General features: G+C 34.0%; 2 protein-coding genes across 4 annotated transcripts; one reads left to right on the top strand and one right to left on the bottom strand.

Annotated features, from left to right (window-relative positions):
• Positions 1-808: 808 nt before the first annotated feature.
• LOC120345816 (protein unc-93 homolog A-like) lies at positions 809-8,969 on the top strand. Of its 3 annotated transcripts, XM_078115032.1 has the most exons (10): positions 1,869-1,934; positions 2,205-2,280; positions 2,916-2,993; positions 3,308-3,381; positions 3,938-4,119; positions 5,441-5,890; positions 6,426-6,599; positions 7,011-7,245; positions 7,745-7,912; positions 8,342-8,969. In XM_078115032.1, exons 3-10 carry the CDS (start codon positions 2,986-2,988, stop codon positions 8,443-8,445), a joined length of 1,395 nt encoding a protein of 464 aa, XP_077971158.1. In that variant the 5' UTR covers positions 1,869-1,934; positions 2,205-2,280; positions 2,916-2,985; the 3' UTR covers positions 8,446-8,969. The 3 variants fall into 3 exon arrangements, with proteins under 3 accessions (XP_039271305.1, XP_039271304.1, XP_077971158.1); XM_039415370.2 differs by lacking the exon at positions 2,916-2,993 and having other exon boundaries at positions 859-1,934; XM_039415371.2 differs by lacking the exons at positions 2,916-2,993; positions 5,441-5,890 and having other exon boundaries at positions 809-1,934.
• On the bottom strand, positions 8,886-22,499 carry LOC120345815 (uncharacterized). Its single transcript, XM_039415369.2, has 9 exons — positions 22,277-22,499; positions 18,673-18,817; positions 16,626-16,806; positions 13,009-13,202; positions 12,502-12,652; positions 11,515-11,638; positions 10,753-10,859; positions 10,498-10,668; positions 8,886-10,014 (listed from the first exon to the last, which is right to left on the bottom strand). Exons 1-9 carry the CDS (start codon positions 22,460-22,462, stop codon positions 9,552-9,554), a joined length of 1,722 nt encoding a protein of 573 aa, XP_039271303.2. The 5' UTR covers positions 22,463-22,499; the 3' UTR covers positions 8,886-9,551.
• Positions 22,500-24,024: the final 1,525 nt, after the last annotated feature.

Here is a 24,024-nt window from a genome sequence, read left to right on the forward strand (position 1 = left end):
GATAACTCGCTAATTATACGACATAATTAGCCCAAAATCAATAGGCTTCTGGTCCGAGATAAGATGAATGCACATGCAAAATCTGGAGCAGATTCAATCTCGCTTTTGTGAGATATCGCGTGCATCTAACAGACATACATACAGACAGACAAATACCTATCAACATACTTACCGATTAAAATCGATAAGTAATAAGGCTATAGATTGTCTTATTACTTATCGATCTTAAAATCGGTAAGTATATTGATAGGTATTTGTATGTATGTATGTCTGTCTGTGTGTGTGTCTGTTAGATGCACGCGATATCTCACGAAAGCGGGATTGAATCTGCTCCAGATTTTGCATGTGCATTCATCTTATCTCGGACCAGAAGCCTATTGATATTGGGCGAATTATGTCGTATAATTAGCGAGTTATCAATCAATTATTGATATAGTGATCTAGATTTTTGTAAAGCGAGAGAATTTTGAAACTCGCCGAGTGTGTGTGTGCGATGCGCAGTGCGCAAGTTACAAGAGCGGATGAATCGAAACTGCAGTTTCTGTTTTGGGGGATCCCCTAACTATCGATCGATAAGTCTTCGGTTTCCAACCGATATTCTCATTAAATTGTTGTTGTTGTTGTTGGCATTCTTCTTCATCTTGTTACTTAAGATCGATAAGTATGTTGATAGGTATTTGTCTGTTAGATACTCGCAATATCTCACGAAAGCGAGGTTGAATCTGCTCCAAATTTTGCATGTGCATTCATCATAGTTCGGAACAGAAGCCTATTGATTTACGATGAATTATGTCGTATAATTAGCGAGTTATTAATTAATTAGTTATGGGACACACGGTGTCACTATAGAGTAAGAGCGCTGTTCTGGGGTATCCCCTAACCTCCGATCGATAAGTCTTCGGTCTCCGACCGATATTCTCGTTGTTATTTTTGTTGTGTGTGAAAAATCGCTATTCCATTTAATTACTGGACCAATTGCTTTAAAACTTTCAGTGGTTAGGTGTTTCTGGCGATATGGCAATAGACCTCATTCATTAAAAACCCATCCTACGCGCAAAAATAAAAATGATGTAAAAAAAACAAGTTTAACATTAGCTCTTATGGGGAATGTGATCACCAGAGCAGAAATTTGCATTTTTTGTAATTTTCTAGATATCTTTCAATGCAGACGTGTGTAGTTTTTAGGATAGAATATTTTTTACATCTTTTTTGATATATTTATCATGATAAACATGGTCAAGATTTTTGATAGTAACATTTCCGCCATCTTTTCAAGACTTATATGATATATAATCACTAGGGTTCGCAGCGCGTCTATCAGAGATGTTGAACAGATGTAATCGTTTTGAATTCTTGGAATAAAGAGAGTGATGTGTTGCGTATCCTCAGTGTTAAATTAGGAACCGCCAATTCCGTTAACGTTGCTACTAACTTGTATTCTCATTACGTCTAGGATTGCAGTTATGAACTGAAGTAGATATTTGCCTTTGAGTGTGGTATGATCAGTGTTAACTATACATATTCCCCAAGGGCCAATTAGAATTAGTAGGTGATGGTTTATGGCCCATGCGTCGGCAACAGCGCGTGCAATGACAAAGTTATGATGACTCATTGCCGGTTGTTTGGAACAAATCATAGGTTGTCGGACGACGTGTTTACGTTAACTTTCTTACAAAGAAGACTTCGATCGATATCGTGTCTTGCTGCGGGGTATTTTAAAAAGTCAAGCAGGCTGGTCAATAAGCAAATCGTTTTTTTCTACAGGAGAATGGTTTAGGCAAATATGGAGGACCAAGTGGCACGACAAAAGAAAGAAAAGATTCGTAAAATTGTCATTGCTTTCTCTGTATATTCGTTTGGATATTTTTTAAATATTGGATCATACCTGGCTATTACCGGATTGCAGAGCAGCGTTAATATCGAGGCAAGCATAGGTGGGTATATCTACGATTTCATAGAGCCGCGAATCCATATGTATATTTTCTAGAACCAGGCCTGAACTCACTGACATAATTATAGCATTATTTTAAGGTTGGATCTCACTATATAAACAACCCCGTGATATCTTATCGTGACCTACTATTTACAAACTTTAATGAAGTCAATGTGAAGACGATGGCATACAATGGCAAAAGTGAAAATGAATTCTTCCAACTTTTTGTTTGATGATTGTTATAATATTTAATATTTTATTTTATTTTCAGGCACCATAAGTCTTGGGATAGCCTACGTTGTGTCCTTCTTGACTGCGTTATTGTTGACACCCAGTGTGATACGCAAGTAAGTTCCGACCTAATTTAATATAGATACACATCATAGTCGAGTATGACCGCTTGGTAGTGCGGAGTTTCAACATATTGTATAACGATAGTTCGCTATGCTATGAAAATTGTTTCGAAACAACACCCAAAGAAGGTGTGTACACACGAACTATAGCAGATACGTGATACACGATATGGGTGACATTGAAAACAATGTATGTCGCTGTTGTAAACATTGGTTTAGCAGATGTACAGTTGAGTAGTATGCCCTTTTGTAAAGCGATCCGATTGCCTGCGATACACTTAACAGTTTTGGAATAATTCAATTACATTATGTGAAGTTTTAGAGTATTTAGCCTCAGGACATTAACCTGGCGGGCGCACCTTTAACCAGAGCCATAACATTAATTAAATGTCGGGGGTTGTATCTGCAAATGACGGATACAACTTATACTCGCGCGTTCAAGGGTTGAAACGTGAACTCACTGGTTGAAATAACTTTGAGAAATTCACGAATTATAAATTAATATTACTTTTCTTCTATGAAGAAGTTGCGTTTAGCTGAAGTAAAATAAGACTAGTTTTGCACGATCCAGTGTATAATAAGAGCAACTAATAAAGCAAAATTTTTTAACGAAACAAATTTTTTTTCAGACGCGAACACTTTATTGATTACAAAATGACATCGGATTGACGTTGTCGGCCGAATACAAATATATTTAATATGTCTGGGTGTGTCAGTTCCTTAGCAAATTAAATTTTATAATTTTTATATTGACGTAACGTATTGTGATATTTCTTTAATTAAAAGTTTGCTTTGTACAGGTACTTTGTCCGCGACCCCGTGTATAGGCCACGAATGTAGTTTTAGAAAATTTTCGAATTTGGCTTGTAGAATTCCCAGTACAATAGAACCCTTTATAATTCAGCGTTTTATTTATCCACACGTTTTCTGTAACATATATATCTAATCAGTGCCAAATAACACTACACAGATTTGATCAAATTCCAATTCTGCTAGTATAGTGTTTTCTTACTATTTGCAGGTTTGGATGCAAGTATGCCTTTCTCATCGGCGAGATTGCACATTTGTTGTACATTGTTGCTAACTTTTACCCAGGTAAATATAATGGGATTTTGAAAGAATATCAAATGTAAATCGCTATAATCGTGAATAAATTTATAACATACTGAACAGAATCAATCGACCAGCACAAATTTCTTGGTCTGATTAATCTTTGCGACTCTCTTGTTCTTTATCTAGATACCACTTACATTGACAATCAAAATCCTTCGCAATAGATTAAATCAATAAGCAGGTTAGATTGATTTTGTTCAGTTGGCAAGCGACCTATGAATTTATGTAAAATGTGTTTTATTCTTAGTTAGAATATCTTAAACATATGTAACATTATTGTTTGCAAACCATTTTTTCATAATAACATTGTTATTTTATTTTCTATCCATTCATATTACCCAGCGTACTGGGACTTGCTGTGCCGAACTAGAACAATTCTGATTCTTTCAAAATATTGTTAGTACTTATTAGAATTGTTTTGGGCTGAAGCTTACTATGATTAGTAGTTGAGGACCTATTTGAAAATTTTGTAGATTTTCTTTTGAATATTTCAAATCAAAACGACAAGCAAATATTACCAATCTTCGTACTATTTCAGTGAAATATGTCATGATTATCTCTGGGGTAATCGTTGGTGTGGGTGAAGGTATGATATGGACGACTGTGCCTGTATTCAGTACATTTTTTGGAATTCAACACGGATCACACGGTTCTAAACATCGATCCGAATACATCAGAAAATATGCAGGAATTTTTTTCGGCGTTTATTTTGCTGGACAGGTGAGGTCGTATATTTTCAATAGTGGTATGAAAAAGAAAATTGAAAGCTTCTTTGACTTACCAAATTGCATTTATGAATACAATGGGATCACCATCACGACCGTTCAGAAGCGTTGCTCGGAATATAATCCCAAAAATGTATAAATCTTATTCGGTATGAAATCAAAGTTTCCGCGATTCATTTGAAAAATGTAGATACTTCCTTTTTATGAGCTATTTTGACAATGGTTTTGGTAAATATGTAGGATAACTGTACGGAAAAGCGGTCACCAGCTCTGAACAACTCTTAGTCAGATATGGTTTGGGCAGATGGCAATTCTAAGATCAGAAGTGGGAGGGTTCTGGCACGATCGGTAATCTATGTTTGGCGCACATCGGGATCTTAAAAGACGCGACTGGGTGGATAAGGACAATGTGGTTAAAGGCGTCGACCACAAAAGTTTTCGGTCTTCGTGATCTTTTCTGTATTTGCCAAAAACCCGCTGACAAGGCTTTTAGTTTGTAGACTCTCAACGTAAAGTTGATATTATGAGCTTTGCCTAGGATCTATGGCTTGGCGTTCTATTATTAAGTTAACTATTAAATCAGGCGTGGGAAAAGTTCGGCACATTATTATTTGTGGGGGAAATTGTACAATGCTGGCATGTGATTATCTTTCTCAAAATAATCATATTTATTTACTTGGTTTTTACAACAACATTTACTTAAAATTTATCGATTAAGTGTCCAGCTTTACATAACATTTCAGTTTAATTGCAGTTATATGCTAACAAACGGTAAAACGGTGTTTTTACAAATTATAACCTTGTGATCGTGACTTTTCCCCGACTTAGATTGCGGTTAATCTCCAAAACTATGCTTGCTGGTGCGTGCCGAGCGTATTCGTTATTAGCCTCAAATTATTGCTAAGAATTGAGTGATAAGCCTTAAAACAAATGAAGTTTTCAAACTGAGTATAATGTTCATTTTTTTGACCTGTTATAAGGGCGGTAGCCAGTGGCTTGTTCTCGCTGTCAGTACCCCATGCACTTATATATATGTTGTAATTTCTTATTGTTATTTTTAGTGTTGTGCTTTAATTAATACCTTAATTTTCCATGTTATTATTTATTGTAGCGGTCTTTTTTATGATTTTGAATATATCCAATCATCGGGCATTGTCATGATGTACCGAACTGCGTAATTTCAAATAAACTATTGATCTTATTTCATGACGATCTTCAACAAAGCACTTTTGTATAAAATAAGCCCGCTGAATTAAATCCAAAAATGAGGTGTCTATGAAATATTCTTTGAAAAATGTTCTTTATTATTGTTCTAGATTTTTGGCTCAGCCATGACTTATGCAATATTACATAAAGGAGAAACTCATTCAACTCCCCAAAATGATATGTTGATTCAAGCCTACTCCACCTGGGCTACAGAAACCAATTTATCTTACGCTACGAACGACACATTGAGAAACGTCACGTATGTAACATCGACCATGAACTCAAAACCAATTGCGAATATGACATTGGGCAGCGATGAACCTGAGCTTTACAGATACTGCGGTGCAAATGACTGTCAGAACCCTGAAATAACGCAGTCAAACCTTCATAATTACGTTCCTGCAGATAAATTGCATTTAAACATTCTCCTGTCCGTTTTTACGTGCCTTTGTGTTATTGGTATATTTTTACATATTTGCTACCTGCCTGTTGCCAAACCCGAAACCAACGACTGGTTACCAGAAGAGAATGCGAATATTATCGACTCGAAATCTGAAATAGTAAGTTAGGAGACTGATCATGATCATATCATGAAGGCAAAATTAACATAACTTATTACTCCATTATTATCTCTATAGAGTTATTCCTCTATCTATTTACTCTTAGGATCTGTGTTTTTTTGAAAATATTTGACATTGCAATTGCAGAATATGTAGTGAAAGTTTATCACCGTCAGGACTGTTAACAGAAAACGTACAAAGCTTTTTACCACCCCTTTCTAGCATATCGTATCATTTTATTAATACCATTTTTATTGAAAACTACAGAGCAAAATATGAGATATTTTTACTACTGCGATCAATTGCTTTTCGTATTATTGCCCCACAGACGAGCGAAGGCTAATAACAAAGATTTGATAAATGTCTTGATATACAGCCATTCCCAGATTGGTTATTTTAACTTCTACATTGTGGATTATTGAATTGTTTGTTGTATATGCGTTGCCCAATGCGTATACTGGTATAGGAAACGAAGTAATGTTTCCGAATTTAATCATTTTGTACACATACGTCAATTTATAGTTTTTATCTAAAGGAGAAACACAAAGATCATTCGGTGAAAGCGACTCTTATTGCAATATTCAAGCATAGTACGAATTTCATGCAAATTTTACTTCTACCCGCTCTGCTCTATCATGGTCTGATGTATGGATTTTATCTTGGTGAACTTGTTAGAGCTTACACCTCTTGCATTCTGGGCGTAGAACATGTAAGTGCTGTAAAATCAACTTATATTTATTGCGTTGCCGTTCACGTATTTCGTTTAATCAAGAATGCCTTTGGCTAGTAGCCGGTTTCTCATTCAACTCTTTTTCTTTCCCTCGCGGGCTCAAATGTTTCCAACTTATGTTTATGTCCCGTCAATAAACGACATAGCATGATTGACAATGAGAACGTCTACTGTATATGTGTAGCAATGATGGATGAGAATACTAATGTCCGTCTTGTATAAATATTTTAACATTATAAGGTCATAGGACTTATAAACAACAGATTGTTTATTCTAAATTATTAAACTTCCGACAAGTTCCGAGCTCACACGTATAGAACTCAAAGTGTGACGAATCTTAAATTACGTAAAGGACATTAAAAATAAATAATGTATTTATATGTGATTTAGGTTGGATTGTCACTGGTGGCTATTTCAATTTCAAGTGCAATATCCTCTGTGTTATCTGGTAAATTGATTGGTCTTTTGGGACGAAATATCACCATTGCTATTTTGCTTGTCGGGGAGACGTTGGCATACGTATTCTGTTTGTTATGGAGGCCAAATGAAGATTCAAAATCTTTAGTTTATGCAATATTTGTTGTGTTCGGAGTCACATATTCGTGTTGGAAAATGTGTATTATAAGTAAGTAACGGCATTACTTTAACGGTGAAGAATTTAGCAGTGAAACATCGATCAGTAAATCATCATCATCCTTCCGGTTTTGACTTCCAATGATTTATATATAGTATTTAGGGATATAATCTCTCTCAGATAGTCGCTGTTCTTTACAGTCGCCGCCGATCATTTCAATGTGTAATAGACGTTACCTAAATTTAATCTGTATGATTACAGATTTTTATATAATTTTGCTCTATAGTTAAGTTATTATCCTTATACTCAACCAGGATAGATAGACAAACAACCAACTTTCCTCTTCCACTACTCTCTTAATATCTGATTTATAATTTAATCTATCTTATTCAATCATCCATGACACATTTTGTCTCTAAATTCATGGAAGTACACTTGTAAAATTAAACTACCATTTCAATGATTACATTTTGTAGATATGAGAACAATAAAATGATAGTAACTCACATCCCATTATTTTATTAGTCTCTTACAAATTTTTCTGTTTTAGGTATGTACACAGATTACTTCCCAAAAAATCAGGAGATTGCTTACACTGTGTGGAGTATTTGGATTTTAATCGGAATTGCGATAAGTTTTGTTTGGAGTCCTTTGTTATGTGTCCGTGCCAAACTTTACGTTCATTGCGTCGTTCTATTGCTATCTGTTTCCTGTTATGGTGAGAACTTTTTTGAACATTGTATATATATATATATATTACTACCCTTTCCCTTCAGTCGTCATTTCACTCGTCAACATCAAATTTGTCGTCATTTCCAATTATAAGATTCCAGACACTCAAAATGACGTTTGCTGGTACATATTTTTTTAGATTTTCTAGTGCTTAGTATTTATTTCGTGTTTTAAAAAACGTCTATCTTTGCTGTTGCTCAAAATCTCGAATCTGATACATTGCCCACACAAACAGTTATTTAATTTCAAGAAATCGATTACTAATTTTCGTTTTTTTTGGTACTTTAGTGGTAACTTGTACCTTGAACATGAGCACATTTCTAACATAATATGGTATAAAAGTTTCCCTTTTGCCTAAATGGATGGAATTGTTCAAGGAAGCTTGTATAAATAAAGATAATTCGTCCGTTTTCAGGTGTTGCAGAATTTTTCTACAAATCTAATTATCAATCCAGAGAATTAAACATTGAAGTAGAACCTGATGAAAAGCAGCTATTTCAGGAAAAAGACGAACAATAGCGTTTCATCATCATTTGTGATTTAAGCAACACCACTTCAAATTCATTTGGCAAAATAAATATCGTATATTTTTGCTAACATAATAGTGCTCCTCTTACCTCAAACAATTGTAATATGTAACAAGGTTATCCAATTTTTCAGACAATTCATATTTTCAATGTACATGTATAGAGTTAATTGCACAGCTGTTTTGTTTAATCTGTGCGGTGCGGAGTCGACAACCGACAGCATTTCTATACGTGCTTTGGGTTGCTGCATAAACCATTACGTTGAAGAATTGTGAGAGTGATTGATGGTGTAGTGTTTAGAACGTTAGCCTAACTACATGTTGGCCATATGTCTACAGGGAATCTGTGTGTGCTCACCACATTGAGTGAAATAATTATAATTTTCTTATAGACAATGTCTGATTTTTGTCTCAAAATGATACACCGTCATCAAAATGTATTACTATGTTATCGTATATTTTTATTAATGCAAATATTTATAAATGTGATTTTAATTAAAATATATATTATATTATGTACGTGATTTATAATCGCTTCGATTATTTGATTAAAATGAGTACGAATAATTTGAAGCACCTGCATACAAGTTTCGGATACTTTTAGGCCCAACTTGCACGTCTAATTTTACTCGCAAATTCAAGATATCTCTACAACAACTTAATAATATGCAGTTTACGATGGGTGTAATCTGTCTGAACTTGATATAGCTAATATTTCAATGAGTTGAATCAGAGAAAGATGAAAATTATTTTTAATTTTTTGACAGTTTTAAGAGCGTGATTTCAGCCAAATGAAATTATTGAAGGAATATCATTATTAAATATCTTTTTGTAAAACTGGTAGTAGAAGTGTATTTTTATTGCATATATGCATTCCATTTCACACACTTCGTAATATACACAATTCTCGATATTTGCTTCCACATGGCGGATGTGCGTTAGGTACTTTTTGGATTACAGTCTCTATACTATAATACCATTCATCCAGCACTCGTAGCGGCAGACTTGAAATCATCAACCATACCCTTTATCATCGTATTCGGCGAATTATCCGGCAGCAATGCATGAGTGAATTTATCATCGGTGGAAAGAGCGCATTTTAATTGAAGCCTTTTAGATGTACTGTTGTTTTTTCACTTTGACAACAAGCTTTGGTCTCGTTTCTTATCCATTCATAATAATACGCAACGTCTGTATATATGCCAGGACTGTAGGGGTATCTTGAATTACAGTGTTTATTTCCGTAACTCGTCACACCGAACATATAAAATCTACCGTCGTCCAACTTCTTGACTAAAGAACCACCTGAATCACCCGTGCAAGTATCTTTTCTTGCCTCCCCTCCAGCACATAAAACCCCTTCTTCAGGTAAACCCCAAACATATTTTGTACATTCTTTGCGTTCCACGTACGGTAGATCAACTTTTTTCAGGTATTTGGCGCCTGGTCCAAATCCAAGAGTAGCTCCCCATCCGTAACTCCATAGGGTATCTTTGTTCATGTTAGTATTAACGGTAGGCAAGCACGCGGGCTGCACGTAGCTGTTGAACATTATTGGTGTGCTGCAAAAAATCATATATATAGATATTTCAAGCTGAATAAAGAATTAGATTAAGTGTGAGGCAAGATCATTAAGTCTAATGTACTGTGACAGTCGCAATTCATTATATTTTTGTACACATATACTTCGAATGCTTGATGATGTAAATAAAATTTTTAAGTCATACATGTTATAATTCGTTAAATATCCAGAACCTTAAGATACAATCCCCTCTTTACATTCATTTTTATTACACCCAAATATTTTACGATTTTCAACAGGTAATGTATATATGATAGATTTTTTACGATACATACTAAGATTGTACAAAATTTCATGGAAAAGTTTCAATTGTATATAAATATTGGTCAACGAGAATGAAAAAACAAACTTATATCATACGAAGCTGTCATTTATCTTCCTATCAGGATTCAGGGTTGCATATGAATAAGTCCTAGATGATATTTTAAAATATTATATTTAAATTAATTTTGATCCAACTTACCCGAGTTCAATCAACGCAATATCGTATCTATAACTCGGTGTTATTTTGAATTTTGGATGAAGTATGAATTTCTTGAGATTTGCTTTTTTGAAGACTTGTGTTGTTGATTCCATGTATCCAAACATGCCTTGATGTCTTCCAACATATACTGTGAAAGTATTTATCATATCCCTAAAAAAAAAAAAAGATGACGTAAGTGACTTAATGTCGAATAATTAGTATTACTTCACAAAGGGTATTTGAAATATTCATTACCTCGTTTCTGGAAAGCCGAACTCAGTCGAAGCCAGACAGTGAGCGGCAGTTATTAACCAGCGTTCGCATATGATTGTAATGCCACAAAATCTGACGTATTTGCCAACCTGAATAGTAATATTCCAGTTAGCAATCTAATATATTCGAAAAAATGTTTAATCGACTCGTGGTGGCTGACTTTGTTATATACCTTGTCTGATTCTGTGCACCCAGCAGAACAGCGATTACCTATCCATGACGACTGATCTAGTTTTAACAGTTCGTCTTCGATACCGGTATAAATTATAAGAACAAGAAACGCGAAAATGAAAAATTTTAAACTAAAGCAGTGAGTATTTTTAAAATTATTAGATATACTAAAGACGACATACAACTGGATTGAGGACGAACTGTGAAATGGGTATATTTACACTTGAAGTACACTATTTTTTTCAAATATAATGCTTTTTCATTCACAATTTAGTACAGGCGGAAATTTATGCGTATGATGCCCAAACTTGAAACGTGTAGCGTAACGCAAGTCCATTTTTTTTATCTCAAAATAAAGTACCTCACCATAAATATAAGAAACTTTGTGTGCTATTTAAAAGAACAGATCCCGGTGGCTCCTTAGGCCTAGGTGGTTTCTGTGAGGGAAGAGAGAGGCAACTAGATTTTTAGGCTATCGATTGTGAAATACCAGCCGTCGAAGACTCGACGAACCGTAAGAAGCTACGATTACTGGTTTATTATATTATATCACCTCAACAATGTGGAACATACCTTTTGTAAGATCAATCCATGCCAAGGAAATTCCCCCTTTCTTGCCCATGATCCGCCGACTATTTTCAGTCGAACGTCTGGAAACGGTCGATTGCCGATTCTTGGAAAATATGACTGGTGTTGTCTGCAAGACAAAATGTTTTGTTTTGTTGCTTTCATTTATCACATTTCCTAAATAGAGTAATATTCTCTCTACAATCAAATACCGCGGCATATGCAATAATCTCAATGATTAGGAGCCTATTGATTTTGGATGAATTATGTCGCTTAACTGGCGAGTTATTAATTAATTAGTGATGGGACACGCGGTGTCACTATAGAGTCATGAATCGAAACCGCAGTTTCGATCGATAAATCTCCGCTCTCTGACCGATATTCTCGTTATAATATTGGGATATTTTGTACAAAGACCCCGCCCCGCATTTTTTTGCATTAGTGGCGGGTGCTTTGTACAAAAGATCCTTATATTGCATATGACTTGGTGATATGATATGCAAAGGACCATAAAAAATATTTTCCTCGTGTACGTATTGGCTCTTCCAAAAAGTTGTTCTTTTCATTTTTGTTCAAAAAATTATAAGCAGTATAATCATTTAAAGTGACATTCATCAAATTCTCTTAATTACCCACAAGTAAGATTTCGAAACAGACGTGACGAAAGATGGAGGGCGAAAGTCAAAAGCCTGTTTCTGATGTTTTCGATAGATTAGACGTTTATGGTGTAGTTTATAGTGCGCTAGCTTACACATTGCGATCGTAGGCGAAGATGGGACGAGTATGAAAACTAACTTAAATGTATATAAATATACATTTAAATATACGAGCAGAAGTTTTCTGGTTGTTATATATGTATTATGTAGTGTAGTATATATAATAAAACGACGTCACATGTATTTGTAGCACGTGTGCGACTTCTTGTCTGAAAGTCATAAAAAAATATTATATTAACTTTTATTCTATTATTGATTGACAGGAAAAGCGCCTTACCTTTGTCGTCGCCTGTTTTCCTCTTCCATGGAACGTCTGAATCTTGATTCATACCGTGAAGCAGACCATCTGTTGTTCATAATTGGCACCTCTCCACATTTTCTTGGAAAACATATTTGATCTTCTTCTTTCTGTATGTGTTGTGCCGTTTCTGTAAGTTTAAGATATGATGAGTACCTTCTTAACGCACTTACTCGTCATGTTCTATAGGGGTTACATGATGATATTCGTTTTTAATTATTGTTCATATCTTTCGATTCCATTGTCAATTGTTTAAGTGGTCCAGTAAATCAAACATTTGTGCTACTCATGTTTTAATAGTTACTGAAGGAATATTTAATTTTGGGAATGTGTGAGCCTTCAAATTTATGATGATTATTCTACAACGGAAAAATAGCAGAGGTAAATGTAAAGAGAGATAATGAAGATAGAAGAGGAAAAAGAAATCAATTTTCTTGTATCACTGCATACATTATCGTTATATACATATAGGATTAATTTACTTACTGACTTGAACTCCATTCCATCTGTACGTAACGCCCATGTATGTTTGTTTTGGCGCGTCGGCACCTGATCCTTCCTCATTTTCGGCTTCACTGTTGTCGCTCACATTACATACATGACATGTTTTTGGGCACCACTGAAGCATATGAGAACGAAAGGGTCCGGTGCAGAAATTAGACAGCCGCTCACACGTTTGCCTGTATAAAACGGATCGCACATTTTATTCATTATACAATAAATTCTGCAATTAGTATACCAAGGAGCCGTATTCTAAAACTTGGCTACTAAATCAGATTTAAGTACATAGCATTGGTTTGAGTAATTTTTTCTAACAAAACATATTCTATTTATCTCTTCTTTATATGAAACAGTTTGTAGAATGAATCAAACTCTTATAATACAAGATCTGAATGACATTTCGCTTTATTAAAACCTGCTGTATTTTCATAACATAAATGTAAACGATGTATTTATAATATCATTCAAAAGCCATAGAGGGTGTATCGGAGCAACTGAGCAGTTATCTTGGTTTCCTATTCTTTGTTCTGTGTATCATTATATACTTGAATTAATAAACGATATCAACTGTGAGAATATCTGACTCGGATGCTACAAGTCTGGCATTTACAGAAAGTTAATTCTACAACGTTCACCTAGAAGCTCTTTACAACTACGAAGAAATGAGAATTAGTGAGAGGAAACGCAAGAGAAATAGCAACGTTAGGCAACTTTAAAGCAAACTTGCACATCCTTGTTTGCAAAATGCCGTCATTTATTGTACTACAACATAACGCAGGACAAAAACGGACACTCTATCTGTAACATGCTAAACAGTGTTTGACCCAGACATGACCTGACATACCAAGATGACTAAATACCATGTAGTCGTTTGATTTAGGTTTTACATACTTAATATCGAACTATTGATTAAGTGACCAATAATAATTATTATTAGACTAACTTCGGTCAGACAAAACCTATATCAATAGTTTGGATTGTACATTATTTATTAAACTTAATTTTCATCGACTGAGCCAATATGGCATCGCTATTTTGCTCTTTGGCAATCAATTTCAAATATGATATTACTTTTTATACCAGTAAATAAAAAATGGATGAAAAATGCTTCAAAAATTGTTTTTTGACCAGTGTACCAGAGCAACATTTTGCTATATTTGGATAAATAGCAACTTTATTTTGGCGTGTGCGTCTGAGTGGAATTACTTATACCAGAATATATCAGTGAATTTTACGTCCTAGTTGTTGATAATCAATCAATTTTCATATATCTGTCTTCTTGGACACTTTATATATATTTGCAAACCGTAATTAAAAAGAATTGCCGCATAATCTTTCTTTATACGAGACATTCGATCAATAAATGAAATTAATTAGACGGAAGAGAATGATATTTTAAATACAAAATATTGGTGCGAGGAGTATTGGTTGTGTCGGTAAATTTTTAAATATATGAGCTATTTTTGTATTACAATCCATTTTTATGTGAAGATATCATATTCGCGTTTCGCAAATATGTAAATTCTTTCCCGTAAAAATGCCACTGGTATGTTATATTTAAGATTCATGAGATTTGATGATGGTGAAATTGATAGATCGACACTTCTAACTTTAATCAATTTATTTTAGAAGATAATAAGAATCAATAAAATATTCAAATTTGTTTATTGCATAGTTTTTACAAGCAACATGCTTTGCATGAGGGAAGGATGTGGCAGGTTATTTTGTACCGGACTATATTTCTTTCTTTGTAACGTAGAATATGCTGTAATTATACCCTCGTTGAACGGATATCTTATATCTGTCAACGCACCGACTGGATTCCTGGGTATTATTTTATCTTCATTTACTATTGCTGGCATGATATCAACCCCAATATATGGTCGGATATCCGACAAAACTGGAAGGAATAAACTATTGGCAATTGTGAGTAACTTATTTGAGATTGCAGGAAACTTGATGTATCTTGTCGGAGGTGATTACAGGTTGATTTGGTTTGGAAGAATAATGGCTGGACTTGGAGTTGGTGCAGGTTCTGCCTACATGGGCGTGATATCGAAAACGACAACAGTGGAAGAAAGGACTAGAATGCTATCAATAATAGGTGCTGTGAGAAACATAGGAATGGTTGCTGGTCCTGGTTTCAACCTTTTCTTATTCAAGCTTGATTTCAAGCTTGGATCTTTCAGTGTGAACCAGCTAACTTCGCCTGGCCTACTCATGGCTATGATGTGGGTAATACATACAATTTTTGTTATACTGTTTTTTAAAGACGTACCAATAAACTATGCTGAAACAAGAAAAGTAGAAAAAGACCCAATTCTATCATATAATAATTTGCTTAAAAATACCAGTGTTACAGAAGAAAATACCGATGAAAGAGACATTATCAATCCACTTACAAAAAGCTTTCGTGATGAATTTTTTAGGCCTGAAGTAATTGTTTGCCTTCTAGTGGGTTTTGTAACATGGACTTCTTTGACTGGTCTCGAATCAGCACTGACACCGATTACTTTATTCTTCTTCGGTTGGCATGACATTGAAAACAGTTTAATATTTGGTGCCGGTGGTCTCGCTGTTGTTATAGTATTTGCTCTAATTGGAATCGCAAGCAAAACGATTGACGATCGTGTCATCATGCTATCAGGCTGCCTCTGTGGTATACTTTGCTATTCGATTTTTACCGTATATACGACCGTGTTATATTTTAGGAAAGACGTAGAAAATCCAAAATGGCTATTGCCAATGTTTTGGATCGACTGGATTATGTTAACGATTTGCATTCCTTCCATTATTATGCCTCTCACGTCCATTTATTCAAAGATTACTAGTATTGAGACGCAAAGTTGCAATCAAGGAATATTACTGATTATTGCTGGCATTGGTAAAATCCTTGGTCCCATATTGTCTTCACTAATGGTGACTCCAAAACGATTACCTATTTTAGGAGGAATTGTTCTAGGATTAACTAGTATTGGTGTTGTTTTTACATGTGCTTCATATGAAATGCTTGTCCCTCCAGACAACCCACGCCCTAATAATAAAAGCGAATGTGATATAAATGAAGCATCGGAGGAAGAAGGTAGTCCTTTGTTATATGATGATGAAACGTAGTTGAAACTATTTTTCGAGAATGACTATATTTACAAAAAAATTTCAGAATGTATGAATATGTATCTATTTTTGATTGACTATTGTTTACTTATATCGTAATATTTGTGGTTGTTAGCTAGCATGCACGGTTCAACTAGAATTCCGCCTGAGACACCCAAATACTCATGTTAACCAATAATAGCTGATTGGTTTCAGACATATCGTCCCGACTTTCTATAAGGCAAACTTATTTGTTTTATAAACATTTTTTGAAATGTGCTCGTCGTGATGTTAATCAAATGAATTTATGTTATTGTGAACGAATATTACTGAATTTTTATGAGGCGATTTCACTTGCTAGGTCAAGAGCTATACTGTGATGGCGAATTTGTCATTGATGAAGTTTGGGAGTGATTTCTGCTTTCTACCATCTTATTTATTTATGATGAAAACATATAAAATAAACACTCTGTATTTTTAGGTTTGTATCCCATTAATATGCTACGTACCGCAAATTTCTGCACTTTGCGTATTCATTTTCTTTTGAGTTTCCTTCATTGCATTGTCCACAACTTTCTGGGCAATTTTCAGCCATCCATGTCGTGTATCTTGGTCTTTCATGGTCACAATATCCTAAATTGGCCCAAACTGGACAATCTTCTCGATTCCTGTCTTCACAATTAACTCTGCCTATAATAATAGAAATAGAGTATTAGGTTTATTTCACTTTTAAGCGATAAATGAATGATGAGATGCTTAATGCTCTTTCAATAGCTACTACTGGTAGTTATGGGCAAATTAAAATGAGCCTGATTGGTAAACTGACTCCGAGGCGTTTCCCAATTGACAATATTTGAATCGCACAATTTTGCAGATCACGTATAACCGGTATCTCGTACGTTGGATTTCGGCATTGGTATGACAGAGTAAAAATGTTTCAGGTTCAGTAAACGATAAGATCAACACCAACTCTCAACAAAAATATGTTTTGCTTCTGATTGGATTTTATAACGAGGCCTGCTACAATACCATTGTGTATTGTTGGGTACAATCTCCCAAACCCAAGATGTGAGTCATCTGCCATCAGATTCTCGAGTCAAGTCCAAGTCCAAAAAATTTTAAAGATAAGATTGATTTAGAATTGGATGACTCGGTTAACTTGAGTCTTTGAAAAAGTGGCATACGTCTCCTCACTACTATGACTGCATCGCCATGTAATTAAATGACATCCCCACTGCTTTTTTGAATGTAAATTTCATACGGCCATTCGTAGGTTTAAATTATTTTATGACGTTGTATTGGTATTCTTTTTACACAGAAATTTAAGCTTACAAGAATGTTTTGTGAAAAATTCCTGAAGCTATTTTTGCAATACCAAAAATATAAATTCGACACTCAATGTGTAAATCAAAAACCAAAAGTCAAAACAACGTTATTTTGGTAATTTTCTATACCATGAAAATTGTGATGGAATAGATGTATATGATAAAAATAAAACGAGATGAAGACAATACATGATTATGATTTAAGACGCCCTTGCATAAACTTTATCATTTGCCTATATTAGTTTTTTCCTACGTCATCCAATCCAGGTGGCAAAGACGTATAATGACATTTGCGGGACCACTTTGATCCCTAAATGGGGTCGAAATTTTTTAGCGACATCGGCGGCAACTGAGATCACAGGTGTGCGGCAATAATTCGAATAGTGTTTGCGCGTCGGCATTTTTCAAATTTCTTTTCATCATTGAGACAGGCAGTTATAAATAAAACGTAAAATTAGTTTAATTTTCATTTAATATCTAAATTATATAATATACATTCAAGCTAGAATTACTTATCTGCGTGTGATCTTTGTACATGCGATTCTCGCCCGAAAGGTCTATTGGAATTACGCTATAATCACTGTAGATTGTATTATTTTTTGAAATATGTAAACAAGTTCCAAAATCAACCATTTTGTGACATTTTATTGTCCATATTTGGAATGACGTCTTTGCTTTATAGTAATTCATCACAGCTGTTCCCAATTTGGGAGACAAGTCGCGCATGTCTCTTATAATTGAACTTGATCTTCTCTAATTTATGTCAACAACTCAATTACCAATTTTAGCACCTGCCACATTGCACCCCAAAATCCGACCATGGTATTTCAAGAATCTGATTGCGGCTTTGCAGTGTATTATACACGTTTAAGTTCATGCAACTTTTTCGAATTTTGCACAATTAGCTACATACAAATTTTTTTATCAATATCGATCAAATAGACGATATTTTAGATAAGTTTTACATAGAGATATTTATATATAATATCTACAACAAAAATGCTATCGCGTTATTCTATTTTCTGCTTTCGTGATTGTCCCTTTTCGTTTAAAAAAAAAAAATTCGATTATTTCCAGATGGCGATTAAGTTCATTTCTATTGTTTCGGTCCCATTTTCAACATTTCCATTTTGAGCTCACATATTTGCTTTAATTAAGCACATTCGCATAAAAACAAACTATGGCTATTTTACTACACTGTATAGTTAAAATATAAGTCCCAAATAATTACTTGATTTGAATCCCATGTGAAGTACAGTCAGAAACTTTTGTTTCATTGTCAAATTCATAAAATACGTTGATGATGGTGGACGAGGGTTGCTAATATTTATCCAATTTGTCCATTCCGGTTTCCAGATTTTTTTCCAGTCTAAAACCTGTTTATATAAAATTGGATATAATACTTTATCAGTCACACATTCATGCTTGATAAAAAACGACAAATAATAAATTTCAACAAAATCACATAACTAAGTAGTATACTGCAAATGTATTGTGTGTATGAAGCATGGCACAGTCCATTGCTAAATGACAACGCTTGTTCGAATTTCATTTGAAAGTTTTTATGAGTTGAAACTGTTGAAAGTTATATGTATGATTGTGCAATGGATGTATAAATTTTAGATCGACTACGGTGATGTGTCTGCCTAACTATCATCTATTACAGGGGTTGGGAACCTTTTTTAATAAATGGGTCAATTATTCATTTTTATGTTGGTAAAGAAGACCTTGGGTCATAGATATTTAATCATAGTTTGCACCGATGAGAAACTTGCAGTTGCATCATTCCAATAATTATTTGGTTAGTATTATATAATATGTAGTTTTAAGATTTACTGACGGCGCTTTTATTAGGACTGAGGCGATTCGATTTTTCGATATTTATATGCGAAAACATGGATTCACAAGCATGCGATTAATAATGCTATGTCAGATATTTATATTGTTTCAAAGAAGTTTGGAAGGGAATTCCACCCTTAGAGAATTATATATTTTTTGATTGGAGTCACTACTATTCTGCTCCATTGTTTTTCCGATTTATGTGGTCGTTGATTTAAGTCAATAAAAGTTTGTTTTCCACTCGACATTTATGCGGGAAAAAATAAACTGCAAAGTTTCCGTACACCCTCACAAAACATTATGCGACGCCCTTGGTTCGTGCAGCTTCGAAGGGGAACCGCTGTTGCAAGACAAGTTGCGAGAAATAAGCAAATCAATTGTGTTGTTATGTTATAAACGTTATGCTAGCACTGTTGCCAATGTCTACAATTCGGTGTACTATAGTAGTTCACTTATTACTAGGTTGAATTAAGCCGTTTTTTTTATCAATTTTCATCACTGAAATTTCGTTTTTCCATTGAGACTTGTTGGGTCACCAAAAAACTCGGCGAGTCACAAAATAATTTTGGACCAGGTTGTTTTGTTTTATAAGTGGTTTGCAATGGATAGGACATCTTGTTTAAGCTATATCGAATCAATACCGCCAATGGTTGCAAAATTACGACTTTCCAAATATAGTGTTATACTACACTAGTGTCATATTAGAAGCGAACGTGCGCGTAAACTGTATGGATTTATATAGGACGTCATGGAAGCTGAATCGCGTATAAGCGCTAGGAGATTCGCTGTTTGAGACCCCTATTCCTTAATTGATAATTCATATTTATCAAAAAATAAATGGTATTTCTACGTTGCATGGCACATGTAAGCACATGTACATCACAGTCTGCAGCACTGTTGCAAAATGGCGGTCGCATTTTTGGGTTGCGGTCGCGACCACTTCAGTAGCGACGTTATGCGCGTGTATAACGTATTATTGTTGTTGATATGTGCCCGTGCGGCGACGTCGGGTCTCAAGGCAAAATAAAATTTCAAGTTTCTTTCCTCGAATTCAATCCAAATTATACTTTATACAACTTGTCAAAATTTAAAATATAAATCAATAACTAATATTAAATTATATGGAACTAAAGAAAGAAAGAATAACTAGAAAGATTGAAGCTTATGATAATTGAAGAATTCCATGTGAACATTTTTTGAGTAGATGATAATAGCACTCTTATGTATTTGAAAAACTATTATAGTGATTAAAATTCTTTCCCATATCATAGTTATACAATGTCATGTCTGGCGCATTTTTAGAAATTTCGTCACTGACCTCTGACCCCAGAACAAAATCATCAGGCAAAATAATCATGACCGAGAATGTTAGCGAAAAGTTTGAATTCTGTTGACTCGAATATTAATATGTATGTGTGATTAATGAATTGTTTCAAAATCTGAGTAAATTTGATATAGCTTTGCAACAGCCCAATTGGTTTTATAAGAACTGCAATTAATTTATAATTCTTAGTTGTGGTAAATAAAACCTAATATTAACTCCGACGCAGAACAATGGCTGATTGACCTCAAAAATAAACCGTACATAAATATGCATGTTTCTTGACAACAGAAATGTTTCGACTTATCACAATGTTGTTTTACATGACAAGAATAACTTATCGTCCCGTAAAGCTCCATTTCTCACTAAACATCAATACTAAATGTCGGTGCGAATATTATTAGAGACAAAAAACACCGGCCTGGCCGTTATGGGGTTGCTATAAATTGTACAGAATATTGGTTGCGAAAGTTCTTTTTATGCCAACTGGCTTCTGTGCAAGATTGTGTGTACCAGCCAGTGGATTGATTGTTAGTTTTTTCCCCATCTCAGATCATGATGATTTTTGATTCATATGTAGATTAGCGCGGTGTAGGATAAAAAAAATGGCGTGTGTGTTTTGTGAATTGTGAATCGCATTGTTTACTTTGAAATAAGCACATATGAAACCATAAACTTATAATCAGCTAGTAAAGGATTTCATTTTTAACTTACGAATAAGACTACAATAACAACACAATTTGATCGTGCCCACAATAAGTGATAACCAAGTGAATGACGTCGTTAAAAATTCATTTCTTTAAACTCACTATCAATTATAAGTACTTGTAAGGATTGTGGTATTCGAATTCTTGGTATTTCGAATATAAAAAATTTAATATTTCCATTATAGAACATTAAGATCTGTGGATATTGGCAATAAATTAGGATTGTGAGTCTTCTAAGAAAATATAGTGAAACTTTCCACTTCGGTGTTATTTAAAGATGACAATTACTTAATGGGGGGGTTTCAAGTAGAAGTTTTAAATTGATGTGTATCGGTTATATCTATTCCGTATACTATATTTTGAAACTATATAATTCAACACACATTACAATAGCTATTTCCAGCAAACGCTATTGACGGGTTATTTTATTGGTTGAGTGTCGGAGGACATGACAACAAAATATATCCTTTCCTAACACACGCTCATACGAGAAACATTTGAAAGAATCATCGACGAAAAATTCCTTTCTCATTACGATCGATAGTCACAAGGAAACAAGACCCTCGAAGTTTTAGCTCATCCACCATAAATAGGGAGTGATTTAATACTCGGTAAGTATTTATTATAATGATAATGAATGATGTCATTATGTAATGATACCCTCAACATCCGATATCTTGATTGTAGTAAAATAAGTATTATCTTGTTTTTCCTAACAATCGATAATTTGTGGAAGATAACCGCCTTCTAGATTTCGTCTTTACGGATAAGTACATTTTGGGTTAAATTATGATATAAAGTTTTGTCTTGAATAAACACAAATATGACGAGTTTATTTCAAGTTTTTAAAAATATTCATTGGAATATAATTCGATACTAAATATTGACGTCAAACTTTATATCAAAATTTTCCAAAGCACAATGTATTATTCATATAATGAATTGTGAAAAATACGAATTCAATTTACCTGATCCGTTGGTTTGTCAGTTGTTGGTGGATTTCCTGTGATTTCATGAATAACAATACTTCTTTCAGTAACAGGCGTTCTGTTTTCCGTTGAGCCATCGGGAATTGAAACAACCAACGAATAGCACGAAAGAAAGAGAGCACTCAGCACAAAAAATAAAAAGTTTTTTATTGAATACCTACCCATACTTTTTATGTTTGCGAGACAATATAAATATCTGCAATCAAAATAATAAGAAAATAATATTATAAATAATAAACAAAACGCTATTGCTATTTTTACAGTACAATTACGATGCATTCGCGCCATTGTTATTCAAAAAATGAAAAATAAGTCATCCTTTGAAATATATTTTTCCGTCATATACCGGGCAGTATGCTAAATGGCAATCTGACCAATGCGACTCTCGCCCACTGGCTTTCTTATCCAGTATGACTGAGCGGCCCAAAAATTCATTTAATTTTAGTTCAATTTTCTAAAAAATGCATCAACTTTCATACAAATTTTCAATATATTTATCCTTTAACCAGACACCGGTTCTGGATGCATATACCGTTACACCTTCTTGTTGCATCAAGCTACGTCGACGATAAGATATCGGCATTTACTAAATTCAATTGTCAAGTGTTTGAATATTTATAGTCTCGTAAAATCTGGTCGAGAGCTATTTTATTTTATCTTGTACTATGGCACGCGCTTGTCGTATAAAAATCATTAATGCGCTGTTTTCTGTTATGTTTTCGTTGTAAGCTGCTTAAAGTTCAAAAATAAATTCCTGCTCCATCATAACTATTTGCATACCGATTTTTGTTACACCTGGTTTGTGACTCTCTAAAATTAGTTTTTATTTTAAACGGTGGTTGGATGTTCTGGGGAGATTAGGATTTACCCATTTCGATCGGAATTCGAAGTTTTTTTTCTTCACATCATATATTTTGAATTAGCAAATGTTAACAAGCGAGTTTATTGAACGGACAATCAAAGGATATAACCTACCCCAAACAAAAATTCTTTGCAGTTGTTGAATAATTATGTTGGTGCTCGGATTAATCGAGAAAGTTTCTCAGCATAAGCTATGACTGGTTCGCTTTCCAATCAATCAGTTATCAATATCTGAGCTTATGCTGCAAAGCATATCAGATCAAGTTGTTGACTCTTCAATTACCATGTTTCGAAAACAAAAGATATTTCTGTATCATAGTCATTCATCTTATCGACAATGACAGATATTTCATTCATTTCAATCAGAATTATTCATTGGTATTTTTATAGTGATAGTGCAATTATATGCTATAAAACTAATATGTACTTGAAGGTAAACAATCGACGCCTCGGTTTTCCAAGAAATCGATTAAACCGATTAAATGAAGAAATAGTATTCAAAAACTGTGAGAATACTATAAAATTAAGTAAATATAAAATTAAGTACATGCTGTAGCAAAAAAACCCACATTTAGAATAATTTTACTATGCAATGCTGTTGCAGGTTTTCACCTAAGTAAATTTGTGTTGTTAAATAAATGCCATTTGTCTTCTGTTTTCTAGTGATTTCAATAACAGGTGATTTATTATAAATTTTAGAAAATCTTTGATGCATTCAATTTGTGTTTCTCTGTATGAAGATTCCTATTTAATTTTTATTCCATTTCATGAACTTTATCGTGAAATGTAAAACGAAATTATTCATCAATAAAGTTCATTCATTTTATTCGAATAATATATTTATATGTTAATCATATAATTTGAAT

This window comes from Styela clava, chromosome 8 (assembly GCF_964204865.1).
Source record: "Styela clava chromosome 8, kaStyClav1.hap1.2, whole genome shotgun sequence".
Lineage (NCBI taxonomy): Eukaryota > Metazoa > Chordata > Ascidiacea > Stolidobranchia > Styelidae > Styela > Styela clava.

Coding starts and splice junctions, on each gene's coding strand:
- LOC120345816 (XM_039415370.2), top strand. CDS start 1,784: ATGGAGGACCAAGTGGCACGACAAAAGAAAGAAAAGATTCGTAAAATT. Junction 3,382..3,937: donor TGTTGCTAACTTTTACCCAG/GTAAATATAATG, acceptor GTACTATTTCAG/TGAAATATGTCATGATTATC. Junction 4,120..5,440: donor GCGTTTATTTTGCTGGACAG/GTGAGGTCGTAT, acceptor TTATTGTTCTAG/ATTTTTGGCTCAGCCATGAC.
- LOC120345815 (XM_039415369.2), bottom strand. CDS start 22,462: ATGGGTAGGTATTCAATAAAAAACTTTTTATTTTTTGTGCTGAGTGCT. Junction 18,818..22,276: donor CTGACAAACCAACGGATCAG/GTAAATTGAATT, acceptor TTATATAAACAG/GTTTTAGACTGGAAAAAAAT. Junction 10,669..10,752: donor TTCGGCTTTCCAGAAACGAG/GTAATGAATATT, acceptor TTTTTTTTTTAG/GGATATGATAAATACTTTCA.